This window comes from Colletotrichum truncatum (assembly GCF_014235925.2).
Source record: "Colletotrichum truncatum strain CMES1059 chromosome Unknown Contig_0005, whole genome shotgun sequence".
Taxonomy (NCBI): Eukaryota; Fungi; Ascomycota; class Sordariomycetes; order Glomerellales; family Glomerellaceae; genus Colletotrichum; species Colletotrichum truncatum.
The window spans coordinates 649,766-671,834 of NW_027222402.1; the positions used below are offsets into that span (position 1 = coordinate 649,766).

Sequence of the window (22,069 nt, forward strand, 5' to 3'; positions counted from 1 at the left end):
ATCTCAAGTTGCAGCGAGTACTTTTCAGTGCACGTAATTGCTTTTCTATTGAGCACCAGTACATCAGTTAACAAATTTAGTAGAAAATCTAGCCCTCATTAGCTTTACCCCGCCCTCGGGATTTCTTCTGAGGTCATCTGGCGCTCGACGGGATAATCATTTTAGGGGAGGGTTCTAGGGACGCGTCACCGTACGCTTCCGAGGTACACTGGGTCGTCTTGTACTTCAGTGGCTGCCTATCCCAATTGGGTGCGAATGGACGTCAGTCTCACCCTACTTACATCATCAACTTTAGATGTCTACCTCTACCACAATGTGATTCCGACGATTCAGATAGCTCTATTGAGTCATTGCCGTCTGCATTGCACCCGAAGACCTTGCTATCGCCTGTACCTCTAGTTGTACGTCAAAGAGGTGTGATTAGGGAAAAGGGGATTGTTGCTCGCCTTGATGGGCCGCGCAAAAGCAATGCGGGCCTTAAGCACGATCTCTAGCAATAGCGGCAAGAGGAGGTTCTCAAGGTCAGGATGTACTGAATGCAATGTGCCTCTTCCTAACTCTGACGCAGCATATATCTCTTCGGGTGCCAATGAGGACCTACCAAAAGATGCATCCCCTGAAGTCCCAGTTCGCATGGAGTTCGTATGCGGCCCTCGGTGGCTTTAAGTCAAGTCACCTGTCGCTGGCATAACCTAGCGCGACCGTGATGCCATGAGATCTGTCCCGTTTCCATGTTGCATCTTTTCTATTTGCAAGACTCTACTGTCAGTGGCAATGCCTAATCGAGCGGAGGCAGAACAGACGAGAACTTTGACATTTTAAACTGAGCCGACGCGTGAAAAGATCGTGCTCAGTGGCCTCGGCATCCTTTCTGCCATCTCCCAGTACGTCATTATCCTCAGCACTGACCTTTGACGGCGCACAGTCATCTTACGTTTATTGAAATCGCAATGATAGCCAAGTGTTGCAATAGACCTCTTGGCCAGAGAGTCTCTTATATGAAGAATCATGGCGACCTGCATCATGCTACGCAAATCCTGTCGCTTGTCCACCTCCTAACTGCATCACTCAGGTATTTCAAGTACCTGCAAAACCAAACTCCTTGTTTTGCAAATGAATTAGTGGTGTCAGGCGTGTCATCCGTCACGAACTGAGCCACAGCGGGCCCCAAGGTCATAGTTTCGGTCTCATAAATGCAGGGCTATGCATAACCCGGTGCGCTGGTCAAGCAAGCCCGGACGCAACACGGATAGTACCGACAGAGCACCCACCGGAGTACAGATGATGCTGGAAGAAGAAATGGGCCTGATCAGTGGATAACACGGCCCCTACGCTAGATCTGCATTCCGGAGGCCCGTCTTGGAAACGTCATTACGTCGAATCGGTAGACTCACCGAGAAACCAAAGAAACAATCCTATGATGGGGAAAAAAAAAAAAAAAAACCCTGAATGTTTCTTCGGCTGCTTCTCCGGGAAAAGGTCAGTGGTAAGGTGCAGGAAACAAATGATCAGCTTCAGTTGCGATGAAAATACTTCTACGAAATGTTTGGCATCTGTTCATGTCAAACTTAATGTTGCTCAGACTGCCGCATTCACTTGTTCAGAGGTGCTCCGCTTACACGATTGACATGGGGAAAAAAAAGAAGACTTTATTCACCAAAAAATGCTTCTTTCTATTGAGTAGTTTGAACACCCTCAGAGTCGTCTTAGCTTGCCCTGCAGGCGCCCGACCGAGGGGTAATATGATGAAAAAGAATACACATCGAATATTATTCGCCATGCTATCAAAAATGTTTTTGTTTTTTGACCTCACTTAGAGTTGCGCACCGAGACGTCGTCTCACGGGGAACGATCGCCGCCTCATGGTCGCCGACTTTTGCTGCTCTACAGACTTCTGCTCGGCGACAAAGTTGGACATCATCTCCCATGTGGCCATCACGCCGCCCGTCTTCTTCGCTTCGGCCATCGCCATAAGATCCGACATCTTCATCTCAAAGCCCTTCGCGCCAGTCGGCGGTACCTCTTGTCTTCGGGCAGGCGCTCCGGGTCTGGTAAAGCTGCCGTGGCCGGGGCCGGGCTGGTTACCGGTAATAGCGCCTCCGGTGGGAGGTCCCTGGGAACCCGGTTGAGCCTGAGCCGGGGGCTGAGCCTGAGATGGGGGCTGCAGCAGCTGGGCGGCGGGGACAGCGGGCTCGACAGATCCAGCCGATCCGGGCTGCTGGGGCTGCGAGTTAGGGGCAGGGGGGGCAGCAGGAGAAGCGAGTTGGGGCTGCTGTTGAGGCTCAGTCGCAATGCCGCCCCCAGGTTGGGCTTGGGGCTGCGCCAGCTGAGGTTGAGCAGTCTGAGGCTGGCCTGAAATGGAGCCGCTTGAGCCACTTGAGAGACTGCCTTGGCCAGTGATGCCACCGCCTTGCTGAGGAGTAGCGGGCTGGGGAGCGGGCTGAGGCTGTGTGCCAACTGGAGTGCCGCCGACCATCATGGTGAGAATGAATTCACCATCAATCTGGTTGACTGGAACGGCAATACGCGCGTTCTCTCTGTCAAGGAGAACCTGGGCGTTGATGGGCGTAAAGGTCTGGGCGAGCAGAAGCTGAGTGGCTGCGGGGATCGCAGGCCCAATGTTGTTGGGGTTGTTGTTGTTCTGTCCGTTGTTGGGGTTGTTACCGTTGTTGCCATTGTTGGTATTGCCATTGCCATTATTTCCATTGTTGTTGTTGTTGCCGTTGTTGTTATTGGGGTTGCCACCGTTGTTGGCAGTGCCGTTGTTAACGTCCTGGCGCTTCTGAAGCGAGTTCTGAAGCCCACCAGTAGCACCACCAGGGTTCTGGAGAACGGGACGTTGGGCGATGCCGAGAGTGATGGATGACTGGGGCTGAGCGCCCGCGCGCATGGCCATGGCCATGAGTCGGTCGACATTGACTGTTTCAGGCCCTGGTTAGTCGACTCGGTTCCTACTGCAGACAAGACAAGCTTTTTGGTAAACTTACGCGGCATCTGAACGACGGCCGTCATGGAGTTGAGGCTGGGGACAACACCCGCCAAGTTGCTTGTAACAAGGTAGCGGTAGTTGTCTACGATTCTGTTAGTATACATCGTTTGACCCGAATGGAGGGGTGTGGAGATGACTCACTGATGGACATGATGCCGTTGGTAACCATGTCATTGCTAATGCCGTTGACAACGTCCGTCTTGATGCTCATCGGCTGGCTTGCACGGATGGACATGCGGAATCCGTCCGTGAATTCAGCCTCTTGGATGCCAGATCCAGCGATGCTGATGGGCTGGCCGAAGGGGGTCAAGGAAGTTCCAAGTTCAGAAGTCTGGCGGCCGACAGCGACGTACTCGCCGTCGATCTGGTTAAGCTTGACCATGCGAACAGTCGCGTCGGTGATGTTGACGCTCTTGATACCCTCCATGATGATCCAAGCCTGACGATCCCGAGAGAGCATTGCGACGTAGGTGTTATCAGCTGTTACGCCAGCCTGTTGGAGCATGTTCTGGTCGATGGGCAGCTCGATCTGAGCGCCCACCAAGTCGGTGGCTCCATTTGTCTGGATGGAGAACGAGTTGCGCGAGAGTTGAACGAAGGGCTGTCCTGTGGAGCCTACGACATGGCTTGCTGGAAGGGGGTTGGGGTTCTGGTTGACAATGACCTGACGTTGCGTCTGAGAGAAAGTCTCGATCTTGGAGTTATCGGGGAACACGAGTCTGTTGAGTTGCATCTATCGATGGCATGTTAGGCACCTCTCATGCGGAGTCGGGATCTACTAAAGGGCCCATGGATGAAGCAATGATGAAGACACGAGGAGGAAGACTTACATCTCCATTCAGGTTGATGACCTGATTGAACTGAACATTTTGGCCTTGTTGTTGTTGGGCGACAACTGGACAGCTGAGCCTCAATCCAACAAGCAGAAAAGAAAGTGAATACTTCGTGAGCGTCATTATGATTAGTGAGGGTCAACCACCGGGGCTGGGAAACACAGGAAAAAGAAGGAAAAATGAAAAAGAGGAGGATGACAAGGGAAGGGAAGGGAAGGAGAGACACCGTTACTAAACCCACGGGTCCTAGGGGGAAGATGTTTGTATAGGGGCACGACCAGCTCGAAAGATCATCAGCATTCAGACGAGGGCGAAGTCAGCTTAATGCTTTTGGGGGAAGGGATGCGGTAAAGACTTGGCTATATGGCAAGGAACACAAGACATGACGGCGACATGCCACATGGCGGCTCAGCCGGCAGAGTCTCATAGGTAAGCGGGTGATCGGACGCCCAGAGTGGTGCCCAGCCGAAGAGGAGCGCAAACAGCCAATCGCAAGTCTCGGCTGGCGTAAATCGTGACAGTGCCAATGTGGCAGATGCCGCTCTCAGCCTCTTCCGGCCGCACAACTGTTGATGCTGATGCCTCCTGGCCGGAAAGAAGGTGTACGGGGGCATCGGGTATAAGCATCGGACCACTGCACTTCCGACGGTGCGATGGGACCTGGCTGATCCCATCAAGGAAGAGACGCCAGAACATCAGTGATCCCCGTTGTCATGCTTGAAAGGGGAAAGAAAAGACCGAAGCGTATGCAGGCCAAGGGAAAGCAGAAGACCAGGCCTCCTCGGTTTCGCGCTCAAGCACCCAGGTGTGAGGTGAGTTTCGTCGTTTCGAGCCCGGTCGCGTGGCGTTTCATCAGATGAGGCCGGGCGGTCAGAAGAGGCAAACTCGACTATGCGGAATCTCTCTTGTGCTTTATCCCATACATTTTTTCCTGTAAAGGACATAGATGGTAGTTTGTGAAATATCTACCCAGTGTAACGCAATAGTGAAGGGGTGAAAGGGGTGATGGCCATAATAAATGGTGGATCCCGGTTCCCGGCTCGCCGTTTGGATCTTCTTTGCCAAGTCCAAGTGCAGTGGATTTTCGTTTCGTCGCGGCTGATGTGCAACCTGATGAAGACAAAGGTGCTTGGCAAATGCTTGTCCTTGGGCGGCTCTGCGGTTATCTCCTAAGTCTCTGGGCAAATCTTCGGCAACGGAGGGATTTCCACGTAACAATACACTTAGCACTCTAGTATACACCCACAATCTCCCACATTCCTTGCCCTCCACCCTCCTCTTTACCTTCACACATCCCTTGACTCACATCCCCCGGATTTTGACCCTTGCTTTAGTTTGTTGGGCCACCATCATCACTCACAAGTTTTAATAGCATGATGATCGTAGTTTTTAAATCATCCACCTAGGTGGCTCCAAGGGTTACTCAGACTGTTACAGGCCTACGGGCCGGTTGTAAAGGCTTTTTGGTGTTAGACTTGGCGATGGCCACCTGCGTCGGACTAGTTCCTCAACAAAGTCGAACCAATTAGTAGTTGGTTTGAACAGTGTGTTTCTCCTCAGTACCTCATCTCATTGACATCGTCCAATACAATCAGAACTACACACCCGCGGAGTTCATAGTAGTAGGGCTCGGGTTATTGGAAGAGACCAAACCCGTTTGCCACTGCAATCAAGTTTTCCAACGATATGGGAAGGATGTCGCTGGTAGATTGAACCACATGAAGCATCCGTACTCGACAGGTTCTTTGAGACAGATGACAGCTATTTGCTTCTCGACCCCTCATTTTACAACTGATGAAGGTGGTGTCGAGTCGATCATTCTGACCGTGCCTCTTTTGCCCAATAGGCGTTGACGCCGATTCCCGTTCGGGGCCATTAAGTGACACTTGCGTCCACACGGGCAAAATCTCCGACTGACTGAGCGTTTTCTGCAGCAACACCACGAACTCCCCTGTTTCCACTGACTCAATCCCTGTCTGCTCACATAAGTCGAGGCTCGATGATTGACTTCTAGTCGCCTCAAGTCCTCAAGCACACACTGAGCCCCATCTTTCTGCTGGACGTCTTCTCCTCCTATACCTCCCCATTGGTTGTGAGATCCTACTCGTCTTTTCTTAGAACCATGATTAGCTAAAGTTTTTCTCGATGCTTTAACATGCTTCCCTGTCACCCGTGTCTTGGCGTTGCAGCACATTGTTCTTGGCCGCGACATCTCTTGTGCTTCGAACGCATCCATCACATCTCCCAAGCGCGGAGATGCACCTGATGTCTCCCCAAGAAGAAGAACCCCTCACCCATGACATTATCCAAAGAACTATTTCGTCCAAGGAGAGCACAGTCACGATTCTTCCGTCCTAAACTATATCCCTTACGCTTTCAGAGCTCTCAGTATAAGTCCTTCAACCGTCCTGTTCAGGAATACATGTTTCCGGCCCGCTGAACTCTTTCCCATCTCAGTCGCGATTTCTTATCCCCTCATCTCACCTAATCTACCTTCTCTTATTTTTTTTTTCTTGTGTCAGTAAACGGTCGGACGCCTTTGGAAGGCCCACCACTCCATCACTCTCCTTTAGAGCCCCCGCTTCCCGGTCTTAACACCTACTACATATTTCATCTTTACTATTTTTTTTTTCCTTTGCGCGTGTTGTTTTCCGCGTCAACTCGAGCTAGTCTTTAGTACACACGTTCTCAACACCGCCATAATGCAGTATTCGGTTATTGTCTTTTTCCTCGCTTCTTTCTTGTCTGCCTGCGTCTTCGCCTTTCCGACTGCTAGCTCAGCGGGAGGTCAGTCGCAAGGTCAGCATCCTCGCTTCGTCTCTCGGGGTGTCAGACGTCTGGATACTCGGGCTCCTCAAAACAATAATGGCAACGGAAATGGGCAGACCGGAGCAAGCCAAGGTCAGAACAGCTCGGCCAATGGACGCAACGGTGTCAGCGACACTCAGGTTATGAACGCTGTCATGTCCTGGATGAACAACACTGGCAAGGTTACCAAGTTCCTCAATAGCGCAACGTCCTTCACCGGAGCCGAGTTCACCAGACAGGCCACGATCGCACTCAACGCCGAGGTTGACGAGCTCAACCACAAGATGGTTCTTGACGTCGCGCTTTCCGGAATGGACATGGTCAACCAAGCCAACGATGTTCTCGCCAATCAAGGTACTTTCCAGCAGGTTGTTGATACTCTGCAGTCCATGGTCACCAACGGTCCTGATACCGCTCAGAATGATGTCAACACCATCAACAACAACCGCTGCGTTAACGTTCTCCCTAACATTGACATGTACTTTGCCGCTGCTGGTATGCCCCAGATTCAGGCAGTTCGTCCTACTGGATGCTTGGAGGTTGCTGGTGCGAATGTGACTCCGGCTGTTCCCCCGCTGAACAACGGTGGTAACAACGGAGGTGCCGCTGCTCCTCAGGTCACCACTCCTCCCGCTGCGAACAACGGTAACCAGAATCAGAACAACAACAACAACCAGGGCAACAGCAACAACAACAACAACCAGGGTAACAGCAACAACAACCAGGGTAACAACAACAGCCAGAACCAGGGCAACAACAACAGCCAGAACCAGGGCAACAACAACAGCCAGAACCAGGGCAACAACAACAGCCAGAACCAGGGCAACAACAACAGCCAGAACCAGGGCAATAGCAACAACCAGGGCAACAACAACAACAACCAGAACCAGAACAACAACCAGGGTAATAGCAACAACAATAACAACCAGGGTAACAGCAACAACCAGGGCAACAACAACAACAGCCAAGCCCAAAGCAACGGTTCTGGTAATGGAAATGGAAGTGGCCCGCAACCTGCTACGCTGGGATCCAACAATGGTGGCAATGGCAACAACAACAACCAGGGTAACAGCAACAACCAGAACAACCAGAACAGCCAGTCGCAGCGCGTACAATCCCAGAGCACAGGCGGCAACACTCTGCAGCCTGCCAAGTTGGGGTCTTCCAAGCCCGCCAACAACTAGATTCTACGGTATGTCAAAAGGGGCAGCCAGCATCATCGGCCGGCGCACGCGAATCTCGGGGCCCGACAAGCACCCGTCTCCTTGCGGGATTCGTAGCGGTTCATTTCGTTAGAATCCCGAACTATGCTTTCCAAGGGCGGCCAGGTTCCTTTCAACTCTTCCGACAGCGGAAACATCAGGCTGGAGTGGCACATGTGGCGGGCCTTTTACGGGGTGGGTGACAGTTGGCAGGGCTACGTTGTAAGGTTGGGGCTGAAGAGACTCGGTTTTGCATTTGGAGGGTGTGAAGAGCCAAAGGTCCCCCCGGTGCCTAGTGCAAATTGGTATTAGTTTGAAGGCCAGGTAAAACATTGGTCGAAGAAAATTATTCCCTGTAACATATCATCTCGTTCTTCTTACAAAGCATTAGGCTGTGGAGTCATCCATGGCGTGTAATTTGTCTGTCTAATCCTTGTTTTCGATTCCTTCCTCAGTGGCTGTTTGAACGAGTCACATACACACTCCCTGTACATATTTGGATAGCGTCAATCAAGTCCATGCTCGAAACTGTTCAAAACCCTGAACTATCCCTGAAGGAGGTTTGGAAAATCATGAAACGAAACTTCGACGCTTCCCCCCCCCCCTTGGGGCGCAGGGATCCTGCATGTCGATCCGCTTGGATCCCTCGGCCCAATCCGCAATATCACTGGGCAGATCGATTCGGCATTGCCCAAGGAAAGTTGCGATTGGTTCCCTCGTCCCGACCAGGGTCGCCTCCCAGAGTTTCGGGACGAAGAGAAGGGAACCATGTTCATTTCATGGGTGGAGTTTTGGGAGGGGCAAAAGAGCCTCAGAAAGCTGAGAGCTGTGAAGGCCATCAGCCTGTTGCCATTGAATTGATCTTTGGGATTGTGTCGCCTGACTGTCGTTCGAGCCCTCAGCGCACAGGGTCGAAATCGTTCCCTTGCCACCCGCCCAGAGCGGCGAAAGATTCCTGTAGTAACCGTCCCACAAGTCGTCGGGCTTCAGCCGACCCCGCTCGTGTTTTTCGCGCGTCCGCATTTGTGGATGCTGGGTTGTGATCGAAGTTGCAATTCCGCGCGTGGACGGATTTCGTAGACCCTTGACTGGTTGAAGCGTTTGAGAATGGTCTTTCCCCCTCATCACGGTGGTACACTTGGTGATTGGACCCCTCCACAGAATGAGACATGACAAGCGGCAACGCATGATGAGTCCTGACAGTTAACGACGACGATGGTCAATTCGCGAGGTTTTCTGACGATGTTTTGTCTTGGAGCTCCACCGATCAGGGCCTTGATTCACTTGGCATTTTCTCATATCCCCGAGCCCTGATGACGACTGGGCTTCTTCCGAAAACATCTTGGAGAACGGTTCCCGGCGGCTCCGTAAATTCGATGTAGGGGATGCGGAATGGTGGGTCTTCGGCGGCTCGGGTAGGCTTTATTTCTCTAACGGCGATCATGTATGGGTTCGTTTCGATGGCTTACCATAGCTTATGGGATGGATCTGGGGAACATACTAGAACTATACCCTAATGCTTAGGAATACGTTCGTGATGGGTCATGTTATTGAGTGTGTGGGTGGCAGGCCTCGCCGGCCCGTCACGTGGGCTGACGGCCGCCACCACTGGTCTTAGCCAGCCTCCACAGCCCTCTAGCCAGTTAGTTAGTTCTTCCAACCAACAACACCACTTTTCCCATTCTGAGCGTTCTGTGCTGGTTTCGCCCACAGAGTGCAGGGCAAAGTAAACCAACCGGAGCGGCATTGATCAATGCCGTCGCATTTGAAGCCTTAGAGCCTGGGTCTGTGTTGATCTTGGACCAAGAGACGGTTCATGTTTTATCACCATGAGTGCTTTATGTAGGAAACAGTGACTTGATGATATTCACGTACAAGCAACGTCTTAATTCTGGTATAAGCAAGTTAAATAACCGAGCGCAATAAAATCTATCCCGAATGTCCTGATCTGGTTTGTAAAGTCTTTTAATCCTTCTCCGAAGCAGTCAAGTTGAAAATTCTAATTGTAACGAGATTCTGTGTTCTTTCTGGGCGGTTTGATAACCTGGTTTATACCAAACAAAAAAGACGGAAAGTACAAGTCTTTTGAACTGTCTGTTGTTGTCAAATTTCTTGCCAACACCTGCGGCAATCCAAGATTCATTTCAAAGGCACTGCGGTGGAGCGATTGATGCCATGTCATAAATACTATGATATCATAACCATTTTGTACTCTTATTAGCTTATCAGGGCATAGTCCCGTTGCTTTTTAGTGACGTAGGTTTTTGTGCTGTTGTGGTAGAAAGGTCAAATACCTATAATTTGCGTGGCTTATCAGATTAACCCAATAGAGATCTCTGGAAAGACGGCACACCGGACGTGGTGAGTAGAACAGACTAGTAGGCCAACAGCATAGTGGGAAACCTTCAGCGAAGTAAATGTGAGTATTCTGCACATGGTTCGTTTATTTTAAACCCATTGCCGAATGTCTTTTGAAGGTCTATTTGCCAGCTATGTTTGATCATTATGTCATGTACATCACATTGGCCCGTGATAAGCTGGATCAAATCTTTGAGTACCTTAGTCTGGGCATTCAAGGAATTATTCATAGAGTATACACCTTCGTGGAGTGTGCAATTATATTGAGTGAAGTACCATTCAGCTTCTTGTCTGTTTGGTTTACAAAGACATGCAGATTACTTAAAGTCTAGCAGTAATAGACAGCTAAGTAGTTTATACGTTATTGAACAAGAAAAACTATATGTGGCTTGAAGATTATTTTTCAGACTAAAGAGTCAAAAGTCACGTTGAGCCAACGCAAATGTCACGAGAATATTAGCAGAGTAAACCATGTTTTCACTGGAAAATAATTCCATGGCCTACTTTTAATGACTGCCAGGTGCTCTTTTCCACAAGTATGAATCTATTGCCTCTACTTTTCAACTCTGATCCTTGAGTCTAATAGGCCGTAAGAAAAGTCCTTCAAGTTCTCCCCTGTGTCACGCGAAGTGCTTTTTAAAGTTGCAAACCAGTTAACAACGCCATCATGTATAGCCCTCATTGTCTGTTGAGATTACATCTCAAGCCTTGGACAACTTTCAACACAATGTAGATCTACCGGTATTTCTTTGACATTACAGAAGCTTACAAATGGACTAAGCTTCGTGGACTACTTTGGAACAAAGTTGCAAAGGAGTCTTAGGTTAGATGAGACCGAGTTCTTGAATCTGGTTATCCTCTCCAACGCGAAAAGACGGCAATTGCCACCATTACAGATGTCTGATTTTATTTGCGGAGAGAAATAATTTAATAATACCAAGCTTTTCAATCAAAGTGCAAACAAAGTTCGACCCGTTATGTCGTGCAGTGAAGCATGGTAACTGTCAAACTAAGCTGGAAGGTTATCGTTACTGTGTGTCGCCTCAAAGTTTCTGCACCGCATGCTTTCACGATCTACGGAGTAACTTTGTGCTTTATCAGAATAGTACCATGATTAAGTTCACTAAGCCGTTAATAAAACTGATGGTATGTCCAGCATTTGTACACACACGAGCCTCCAGCTCTTACCGACCTATCACGCTGATCTCAGCTCCTGCTACTGTTCATGATTACCTAAGACTGACATACCTATTTCGCTCGGAGAATTCAGCCAATCAAGATTTGCATGGAGCAACTTACTGGGCTATGTGGATCCATCAGCGAAAAACCAGTGGGGCTTAGCAGCACTGCCAACACGGCATTTCCCACGACGGCGACAGTCTGGGGAAAAACCCATGAACCCACATCTTTCACATGGTTCGTGATTGCTACCCATCTCAAACAGTCGGCATCATTTCCCCATTGAATCAACCTGCAAACAGGCAGCACTCTCGAGAAGAAAACTTAGGATTAGATTGCGGCTATACTGCACTCAGAAGCATTGCTTGTCTGCGATAAACTCGTCTCATTTCGCTGTTTGAGGACGGCGAAAATGCCTGAGACGACGAGATCGCCTACCCTCAAGGCCAGAGCCAGACAGTCCCAGTACGTGCTTTCATTTTCTTTGAATAACTTGGTGTTTTCCAATCTAACAGAATCATCAGCATGTAAGCTTTACTGATGTCCGCATCTGATGTTGTCTCTCACTCATAGCCCAAAGATGCCATGCAGACGGCCATCAACCGTGCCAACGATGTCGCTCTCTTCAATTCAGGCTACGCCGTCAGTCAGCCTCAATACCGCCGCCAATCAACTGGGATATCTCCGGGAGCATGACAGAGAAGGCCATGTTCTACCATGTACGGCGGTATACAATTACCGGCTTCAAAAACATATCTGTGCTGGAAAAGCTATGGAAAAACTACATAGTTCCTCTCGGGTATTACACTGACTCCGTGAAACACGCATTAATAGCCCTTGGGTGTTCACATCGGACCTTTCTCGGTTACTATGTCGACGATTACCTACTTACAGACCCGCAAGCGCTCAAAACCTTTGCAAGTCAGCAATATACCAAAGCAATTCACTACACGGCCCGGGACATGCAGGAACTATCTCCTATTACTGTTCGGACCTCCCTTGTCTGCTGTTTGGTGTTTGTATGCTTCGAGATAGTCCAGGGACACTATGATAAAGCTATGCAACACCTGCGATCTGGCTCCAACATTCTCATGTCACTATCCCAAGCGGCAGCGAATGTCGAAACCACACCAACCTCATCGTACCAAAAATGCATGGTTGAAACCGTGCAAAAGTATTACGACCAGCTATGTGATATTGCCGATATGTTCAACTGCATCGGTTGCGACACCGCATTCCTACTTGAGGATGGAGGAGTTATTCCGGATTTGTCATTTTTCCATCGGTCGCCCGGCGATGAGGACACTTCTAAGCCGTACTCTAGCGCTACTGAGGCGCGTTACGACCTCTATCGAGTAGATCAGGCCTTTGGTGCGGCTGTTGGTTACAGCTTTCGCGGTAACATGCCAACATCGTGGAACACGTTCCTGAACATGCCGACAGACAGTGACGCTATCAACGATGACGCATGGTCAGCAGCCTGGACATCAGGTCGTTACTTCTTCGATTTATGGAATGCCCGCTTCAACGCATATCACCTGCAACTAAAATCAAGCTCGTCTGTATCCAAAAGTGAGCTGTGGGAGGCGCGGTTGCTGGCATTTATACAAAAGGACTGGACGGTCATGATCAAATGCTGTGAAGCACCAAGCCCACAGCCTCCGCATAGAGGCCTAATAGAGGAGCTTCTTGAAGAGGCGGAGGCTCTTGTAAATTCAGAAGAGGGGAGGTTGGAGAACCCAGTGTTTACCTTGGTTGCGGATATGATCCCACGCATGGTATTCATCACCGCCGTCACCACGGAGCTGGATTTGCAACAGAGAGCGATTACGCTCCTTCATTCCATGAGACGGAAGGAGGGTATGTGGGACAGCCGGGAAATTGCTAGTGTTATGCAGTCAATTTTGACAGCGAGGCAGTGTGGTATCTGGGACGCAGAGTACGAAAAAGTCTCCCTTCCTCGCCTGGCGAGGATCCTGCTATCCCTGAAACTATATGATGACCATTGCAGGCTGCCTTTGGCCACATTAGTAGACCAAAATGTTTAATGACCGATGATCACTGAAGACGGGAGCTAAAAAGTTACTGCTTACAAAGGTTAAACTGCTTAACCATAACGGACATATTCCTATCATCCCTTCACCTAGTTTTCCAAAAAGTCCAGTGAGGAACGGCATCTGGTATGGGCGTTGACAATGGGCGTTGACATTCACTGGTGAGTTGACCAGACTGGAGCCATTTTAGGCTTCTGACGGTGTCATTTAAGCGTGCGCTTCATTCGCTCGGATGTTAAAGACAGTCACTGAGATTCGCGCGACTATCATAACCCCTGCTTATCTCCCCGCACATGGCCGCCATCATTCCCCTCCATGCACGATGCCGTCGATCCCACCTAACACCGGCACCCCGCTGTTGGATGGGCCGATTGTTCTCCCAACAAGGTAGGTCGCATGCATAAGAAGAGTTACTGTGTAGATAGTTGCTGGACTTGGTCAACCCCGGCGTATCTACCTATCCATGCTTTCCCCGCCTCAACACTGCTTGATAGAACTCACTTTGCAACCAGAGAACCCACTCGGAGAAGATGTAACGTCACTCTTGGGGTGCAGAAAAGCATTTCCCCTCACTAAGATTCCACGGGTATTTTCCACGGTTTGGTGATGGTTCACGTCGGCACTACACGTAGTGTAATGTGGGAGCACAGAGCGGCCCACTTGTCCGCTTTTAAAGCAACCATCCACTTCCAACCCAATACGGAAATACCTTAGTGAGAAATTCCGGCAAAGCAATCATATAAGCTTCATCAATGCCGGCGTTGAATGCTGAATCAACGACTGGTCCCATGAAGAGCTCGGAGCATGTGTCATCATGAAGCTAACAAAGGCCATTGGAAGTCTTGCAGCTCTGGCGCCATTGGCCCGTTTCACGGAAGGCCAGGCCATCCGTTTTAATAACCCCGAGGGCGTAGATATTTGGTGCGGCAAGGCGTATCGAGCAACGTATGTTTTTTGCATCAAGATATCCCCGCTCAAGCATCCGGTTTAACTTTGGTTATCAGAAACTCATCTTTTGATCCTGGCGGGTGGTTCCCCGAGCCAGCCATCTCACAAGTTCCGCTTCTGCGGCTCAAAGCCCGCCCCCGGCTTAGCATCTACCTCGAAACAGATGCCTCTGCGCATTTGCTTATCGATGCTGCCATATCGAATCAGGTGGGATCACCTCTACCCCAGGGGTTCGGACAGAGTCCTTGCACCGGGGCGTCAAAAGCGTTGGACATTCAAATCTTGAATGGAAACAACGTGATTGCGACCGGGGACATCGCTCTGGGGTCGCAGGACAACGAATTACCGCTTGACTTGGGCAAATTCACCCCTCGTATGGAGCCATACAACATCACAGTCCGCACCGCAATCAACTCGTCTCATGTTTACGAAGACTGGACCAGCTTTTCGTACCTTCCGTACCCTGAAAACTACGGCAGCGTAGCACGTATCGACAACTTCTATGGCGGGCTTCTTGCGCAGAGAGGTAAAGGTTCTGCTTGGGATTTGATCTTCCCATATACCTACTATAGTCAGTCTGCCACGCTCCATTCATCCATGAAGTACCTTTTACTAATAATGGTCATCAGCCCAATGGACACTTTACTGGAACTCCAGCGTCGACACGCTGAATGAGTTCGCCGCCATGGGCTATAACGTAATCCACATTGTGCCGACAGGAAGCCTCGGCGAAATCCCGTTTCCGTGGGAAGAGTTTGAGCCGTACATCCAGCGCGCGGATGAGCTGGGGCTCTACCTACGCTACGATGTCCTCTGGACCTGGCCAAATCTTACCAACATGATAGAACAGGTCTCGCGATTGCGAACTCATCCATCCATCTTGCTATGGTACCAGAGCGACGAAGCGGACGGAAAGAGTAACCCACCCAATTCAACAGGTATCGCCTACGACCAGATCAAGGCTCTGGATCCGTACCATCCGATATCGTTGGCGTTGAATTGCTGGGATTTCTACTACGCAGACTACGCAGCCGGCGCGGATATTGTCATGAGCGACGTCTATCCCGTGGGCATCAACGCGACTTTTTCGACAGTGTATGATACAGTGTGCAATCTAACGTACGGCGACTGCGGGTGTGACGACTGCGTGGGCGAGTTTGAGGACATCTCGGCGCGATTAGACGAGTTTTATCGCCGTGATGAGATTCTAGGATGGGAGAAAACCCAATGGTTTGCGCCTCAGGCATTCGGTAACGAGACTTTTTGGAACCGGTACCCGACGGCGGATGAAGAGGTAGTGATGACCTTGCTGTCGGTGAATCACGGAGCCAAAGGCATTGTGATGTGGAATTATCCCGCCACTCGGGAGCTCGAAAGCCTCACGAGTCGCTTGGCCGGGGTATTCACGAACAAAGCTGCGGTTGAACTTCTGTTACGCACTAAGCGGACGCAAGACCTCGCCGTGGAGGGTGCGAAGAGAATTGATGCGGCGGTCTGGGTGAACAAGGAGAAGCGGCAGGCATTGGTCAGCGTCGTCAACCTCAGCTATGATGCCGTCCCTGGAGAGATCAAGGTCATGTTACCCGAGGGTGTTGAGATAAGCAAAGCTATTGAGGTTGTTTGGGGAGACGTCGAATGGGAGTTCGGAGACGGAGGGCTAGTTGCCCCGAGTGGATTGCGTGGATTGCAAGCGTCGTTATTCATTGCAGAGTTGGTGTGAAGTGGTCGTAGAAGCATTGCTCTCCTCCAGCATTATCTAGTAGAGTCGCGAGCGTTCCTAGATCGTGGGCGTCTAATCGTTCGCTGTGGCCATAGTTGCTATCCAGGAGGTACCTAGTGAGATGTTCATGTTGCTTTAGCCAACAGATTGTGACACTTTCTCACATGAACAGTTTCGGGAACTCTATTTGGAAGCGAACCGACCATGACATTTATGAAAGACGTCAGTGCCAGTGGCACTAGCAGAATCTATACGCGTATAGCGCCGTATCCCCGTACTCGGGCCCACAATCCCGCGTATCTCCACGGCTCACCTCCGGCATGTTTCTCGGAACCACAATACGAATATTCACCAGCCTCAACAAAGAAGTATGGCCGGCCAAGTTTACCATATGCGAGTAGCTCCATCTCGGCAGAGCCGCGTCATGGGGCGGGATTTTGCACAAGCGTGATGAGGCCTGCAAGACATCCCAGCATATCCAATGACCATTCAAAGATCGCTCGGGAATCATCCGCGATACCAGGGGTCGGATTCTCGTTAATAAGGGGTAGAGCTACCGCGTCCTTGAGCTGTCACTTGATTACTCTTCCACCGACCGCTAGTCGGAAAGCCTCGGTCAACATTATCCAGAATGCGCTTTAGACCATCCCTCTCGAGCACCGTTTGTGCTGTGGCTACATATGCCTTTGCTCAACAGGACCAAGCTCGTCTCAACGGACAGTTCGAACCTTTTACGGTTGGAGACTCGATTCCATCAGACCTTCAATCTGAGGTTCCGCCTCCTCCAGAACCCGAACCAGTCACCATCACAGAGCTGCCATTGCCTCCTGTGACAACAAATACCGGTGTGGGGGGTTGTACCGCGGAGATTAACCCTCGTCGAACGGGCTGCATAGGACAATCCACTGGGCTCCAGTCAGGAGACTTCCTGCCCGATGACAAGCATGTTGTGGCGACGGTGACCTTCACGGGCGCACCCGCTGCCCCAGATGCGGCTAGTATATATACTGGGCCGCAGTTGATCATCGTCAAGGTCGACGGGACCACATTCCCCAACGGGGATGCATGGAAATGTATCACTTGCGGCGTTCCTGTGGGCAACGCTGTCGGCCGCGATGAAGCCCTCGACTACCCCCAGATCTTCAACGACGGAAAACGCCTCCTGGCGGGACCTAACATCATTGAGTGTTCTGCTGACCTTGCCAGCGAGGACTGCACGCCTGATAAAGTTCACATCTATCCCATCCGGTGGAACACAGCTGCGGACGGGTCGGGGCCCGGGGGAAGTATCCGGGAGCTGCGCATTCATCCGGACAACCAGCATTTGGGTTGGAGCTCCTTCGTGATTAAGTCTGGAAAGTTGGGCCAGTATGGATACATTGGCAGGCTAGAGTTCAACCCTTCACCCATTTCCGGCATTCCCCTTGCCCCGCGTTACGACCTGGTCAATGTCAATTTACTTTTCAACCCCAATGCGCCGCAGCCCATTGAGGTCGATCCCGAAGATATCAGTCAGCTCCGGATCAATCGCGACGCCATTGTTGTTGGCGAAATACGCGGCTTCAGTGGCACGGGCAAAGAAGTCACTTTCATCGGGTATCCTTTTGAGTCATCCAATATCGATGTCTTCGCTGCCGACCTCACCACTGGCAAAGTCAGACGACTGACAGCTCACCCTGATTATACAGATCCGGTAGATGTGTCGCCGGATGATAAATGGACCGTAGCCATGGACACTCGTGGTAGTGGCCGGCAAATGTTCATGGCTGGCCTGCGAGGCATTCCACCTCTGACGGACATAGTCAGCAGCAGCGTCACATCTTCGACAAGAAATAACCGCAAACGCCGCTTCTTCCAGCCTTGGCTTATTGACGGGTTCGGTGATCGTGGATCGTATTTCGGTCAGCAGCTCAACGCAGAGGGTGATGGGGTTCCGGGCGGCGGTGCCGTCAATGACCCAGAGTGGAACGGTCGTGCTGATCCAAAGTGGTCAAACGATGGCACGCGTATCGTCTACTGGCAGGCTCTCACCACTTCTCCGAGCTGTGGCGGGCAGAATCCTCTCCCTTGCTACCAATCCACGGCACCTGGGGGTCGTACTGAGCGAATGATGTTGGCCCATCTCACAAGCCGCCAGCCTCAGGCGCCACGGGATATCGAGCCTCTTTCTGACATCATTCCTTGGGCGACGCCGTACAAACCGGGGGATCCTGCTCCAGACAGGTCGTTCCTGGCCAGCGGGAAGTTTACGCTCTGGGGAAAATTTGGGGGTCGAGCGGACGTTACTTTGACACCCAACACTGCGGGTTCGCCCGAGACGGTTGCGGTCGAGTACCATGACTTCTCAGACGATGGGATCAACGTACTGGTAGGATTTGAGAGGGTTACGGCAAGGAACCCGACGCCGACCCTGGAAAAGATCGATTGGTTTTCCGATCTCGTCCAGACCGGACCCAACAACGGTACGAAGAAAACTAGTCAAGGCGGGTTTCATCTCTCAATCGACATCATGAAGAATGTTTTTGAAGCTAATGGGACGTTGACGACTACTGTCAACGGCAAGGAGTGGCACCAGCCTGCGAATGGCACATAGAATGAAGCGCCTCGTTGTGAGATGATTTCTTTGTGTTTTTATATGAATAGCGTACATATCTGGTATGAGGAATATTATCAAGCGTTTTTTATAAGTCGAGTAGTCTGTTCTATGGCCAGCATCGTGATGATAGACATGGAAGTTTTCCGAGTGAGGGTCACTAAAAGGATAAGTGGATGCTTATGGAGATGCGCTTTGACAGAGGGGTAAAGGCGGGTCTCTAGGGGCGAGCCTGAACGCAAATGTTTGTCCAAAGTATGGCTTCAGATAGCCTCTAAGTTATACAGCTATACTATCTGCGGGCGTGATATGGATATATCTAGCTGTGATATTGAAAGACACTGATAAACGCCGCCTTAAAATAGGTGCTGTTATCAGGCATAATGGCTGCATTCTAGCATGCATATACTGATTAATGTATCATAACAAACCCTTTTTTTCAGGGATCTCAGTTAAACACAGTTTCCATAGTTTACATTTCACATGGGTAAAAACATGGGAAACACGAATGTATCCACATATAATTAGACAACACAATGCGGTCAAGACGCGATCAGTCCGTCCGTGGCCCTAGTATAACGCGATGCTGTTAATACGCATGAGTTTTGAGGACGATATAGCAAATCATTGGACACAAATAAGGCCGGCTTATCAGTATTTATTTGGGGCCATTGGAATGGCATCTTCCCTTCGTGGTTTGATAGCGTTTCGAGGATGTTGAGCCCAAGTGGGTTCGGCGGGTCTGCCGTGGATCGACCGACCGGAAACCGGTTTTGAGATCACAACATTGCCGGCGCGAGGACATGCCCATTCCGGAGAAAAACATCACAGTTCTCACCGCATCTTGAAGCCTTATCTTAAACTCACCATCACTCTTTCACTCATCCCATAGAGTCGAGAACATACGCAAGCCTCACTGACACCACCCGCTATACTTTGATTTGCCACATCATGTCCCCCCGTTCATCAATCCACGACCCGGGCGATCCCAGTCAGCCGTTGCTCCCGCAACGGCGGCGAACCAGTACGATGACCTTCCGGATACCCTCACTGGGCAGCCAGCGTCGGGCCTCACTGCAGGAGGTACATCCACACCACGACGATATCGAACCGGTGTTACCAGCTGCGCCCGTCGCCGCTCACCAAGAGACGCGCCTTCACAAGCCGCAGTGGGCGCTGAGCGATAGGCCTCCCAACGCATGGGCTCAGATCCGCCATAGCTGGCGTGAGGAGTTTGCGTAAGTCATTTCTTCTTCTTCTCATAAAGATGCTAGGACAGACATCCTAGCAAAGATTTGTGCTATCAGAGAGCGAAGAAAGAACTTGCAGAGCTAACGACATACATACTCTCACACAGTGAGTTCTGGGGAACCTTTATGATCCTACTTTTTGGTGCAGGTGTTGAGTGTGAGACACGTCTCAATTACCGGTCGCCCGATATTAGAGACAACGCCGGCGACTTCTTGCAGTGCCGGTTGGCGTGGGCAGCCGGCGTGTCAATGGCCGTTTGGATGTCCGGCGGCGTATCCGGTGGCCACTGCAACCCGACAGTAACAGTCGTGCTGGCTCTGTTCCGCGGGTTTCCCTGGCGCAAGGTCCCGGGCTTCCTGGCAGCTCAAGTTCTCGGCGCCACTCTCGCAAGTCTTGCCGTCTATCTCAACTATGCCACTAGCATCGCTGCCTACGAAGGGGGTTCATCTCGTACACTTATTGGTGAACATGCCACGGCTGGTCTCTTCTTCACATTCCCAGCCCAAGGCCTGCCTTATGTCTCTGCCTTTTACACCGAATTTCTCGCCTCCGCAGTATTGGTCGCCATCGTCTTCGCCCTCGCTGACAAGAACAACCTGGCGCCGCCCAAAGGCACCCAGCCGTTCGCCATGTTCCTAGCCCTGTTGGCCATTGGCTCTGCTCTGGGCATCAACACGGGCTACGCCATGAACGGTGCCCGTGACACCGGCCCTCGAATTGCACTGGCTCTTGTCGGTTATGGCCGCGCCGTCTTTACGCATGACTCCTTTTACTGGCTGTGGGCACCGTGGGCTGCTGCCATTGCAGGCGGCATACTGGGTGCCAGTGTATATGATGCTTTCGTGTACACTGGGAGGGATTCGCCCTTTAACATTCCCCGCAAAGATTATGATTAAGTCTGCGAGCTGTTATATTGTATAGAGGCAGACAACAAGACTTAGATCGGAAGGCATGGAGCAGTTGGGTGTGTGGATTCTCATTATATCACGGCTGAGCAAACCAACCTGCCACCGTGTGCTGCTGGATTGATATTATCCATTTTCTTGATTTGCTGGAACTTACATGCCAGAGGAAGATACATTGAGATGATGCGAGCATCAATGCAGCGCTACTTAGCCGTTGACATAGGTGTTGGTCTAGCCGATTTCTGGTGTTAGTAGGATCCCATGCCTTATCAATATCAAGGCCATTGCGATCCTATCTATGTTAGGTGCATCTTGGTCGTGTCCTTGGCGACGGTGCAATGATAATATTTACTCAGCTGGTCAAGCTCCTGATATGGCCAAGTGCAGTAACTACTGACCAAGGCGCCGTGATAACTCTATTCACTGCCAAGCGGAAGCCCTCAAGGGAAGGGTGCTAGAAATGGAGGACACTACTTGGCACCTCTTTTCATGCTAGGAACTTGTCTACTTCATCATCAACCGGAGGCCCATGGCAGACGAGGGCTTGGTTGACTTCGGCGTGCATTATTCAAAGACTCGGCCTAGCTCAGAGCCCGCTGTATGTAGAACCGTATATGAAGAAGTTACGTTTCTTCTGTAGTCTATCCATCCATCTTTCAAAACACAGCCTTGGCATGTGTCGACAAGACATGATTTGAGGCCAATGACATTCAAACCAACTACAGAGCGCTGACAAAGACAGTTTGCAGTGACGCCATCATTCACGTCAGAGCAGGGAGGCTTAAGAGAAAGTTGGCTAGCTCAGCGAGCTGAGGATGACAAGAATGGGATATGGTAGGGGCACTTATTGACTGAAAGCTTTAGCTCGTCACATACTTGTTGCGAGAGTCACTTTCAACCATGCACCTTTTGGAAAAGCGGTCAATGATGAGAGTCTTCGTATTTGCAGTTCAGTGGGGCCTAACACAATAATCGCACGACTTTTAGTGCTTGCATATAGCATAAGCTCCAGTGTGAATGCTTGCATGCCTGAACTTAGCGAGTATATGACATAGTTTCCAACATAAAAACAGCAGTATGCTTAAGAACTCGAAACATCGGATACAGCTAGTTCCCGTTGCCGATCGCTTAGCGGAGTTCCATCCTGTTGTCGTGATAATTTGAGCAATCGGATCCTCTGGACAGTCGTAACAGAACGGCTGCGTGGGGCCGGTAAACCACCGCTAGCG

The 22,069-nt window shown here is 50.7% G+C and overlaps 6 protein-coding genes across 6 annotated transcripts; 5 read left to right on the forward strand and 1 right to left on the reverse strand.

Annotated features, from left to right (window-relative positions):
- Window positions 1–1,813: 1,813 nt before the first annotated feature.
- On the reverse strand, window positions 1,814–3,945 carry CTRU02_208191 (paired amphipathic helix protein sin3a; the record flags this gene model as incomplete). The annotated part of the gene is made up of 4 exons (XM_036725871.1): window positions 1,814–2,919; window positions 2,988–3,071; window positions 3,131–3,722; window positions 3,820–3,945. 4 exons carry the CDS (start codon window positions 3,943–3,945, stop codon window positions 1,814–1,816), a joined length of 1,908 nt encoding a protein of 635 aa, XP_036582585.1.
- A 2,579-nt stretch (window positions 3,946–6,524) lies between these two features.
- Window positions 6,525–7,814, forward strand: CTRU02_208192 (uncharacterized protein; the record flags this gene model as incomplete). The annotated part of the gene is made up of 1 exon (XM_036725870.2): window positions 6,525–7,814. One exon carries the CDS (start codon window positions 6,525–6,527, stop codon window positions 7,812–7,814), a length of 1,290 nt encoding a protein of 429 aa, XP_036582584.2.
- A 4,247-nt stretch (window positions 7,815–12,061) lies between these two features.
- CTRU02_208193 (C6 zinc finger domain protein) lies at window positions 12,062–13,417 on the forward strand (the record flags this gene model as incomplete). The annotated part of the gene is made up of 1 exon (XM_036725869.1): window positions 12,062–13,417. The coding sequence occupies one exon, from the start codon at window positions 12,062–12,064 to the stop codon at window positions 13,415–13,417; it is 1,356 nt and encodes a 451-aa protein (XP_036582583.1).
- Window positions 13,418–14,237: 820 nt separating this feature from the next.
- Window positions 14,238–16,091, forward strand: CTRU02_208194 (uncharacterized protein; the record flags this gene model as incomplete). Its single annotated transcript, XM_070205049.1, has 3 exons — window positions 14,238–14,401; window positions 14,428–14,942; window positions 15,001–16,091. 3 exons carry the CDS (start codon window positions 14,238–14,240, stop codon window positions 16,089–16,091), a joined length of 1,770 nt encoding a protein of 589 aa, XP_070061124.1.
- A 631-nt stretch (window positions 16,092–16,722) lies between these two features.
- CTRU02_208195 (saponin hydrolase precursor) lies at window positions 16,723–18,684 on the forward strand (the record flags this gene model as incomplete). Its single annotated transcript, XM_036725867.1, has 1 exon — window positions 16,723–18,684. One exon carries the CDS (start codon window positions 16,723–16,725, stop codon window positions 18,682–18,684), a length of 1,962 nt encoding a protein of 653 aa, XP_036582581.1.
- Window positions 18,685–19,635: 951 nt separating this feature from the next.
- Window positions 19,636–20,831, forward strand: CTRU02_208196 (MIP family channel protein; the record flags this gene model as incomplete). Its single annotated transcript, XM_036725866.1, has 2 exons — window positions 19,636–19,922; window positions 20,042–20,831. 2 exons carry the CDS (start codon window positions 19,636–19,638, stop codon window positions 20,829–20,831), a joined length of 1,077 nt encoding a protein of 358 aa, XP_036582580.1.
- Window positions 20,832–22,069: the final 1,238 nt, after the last annotated feature.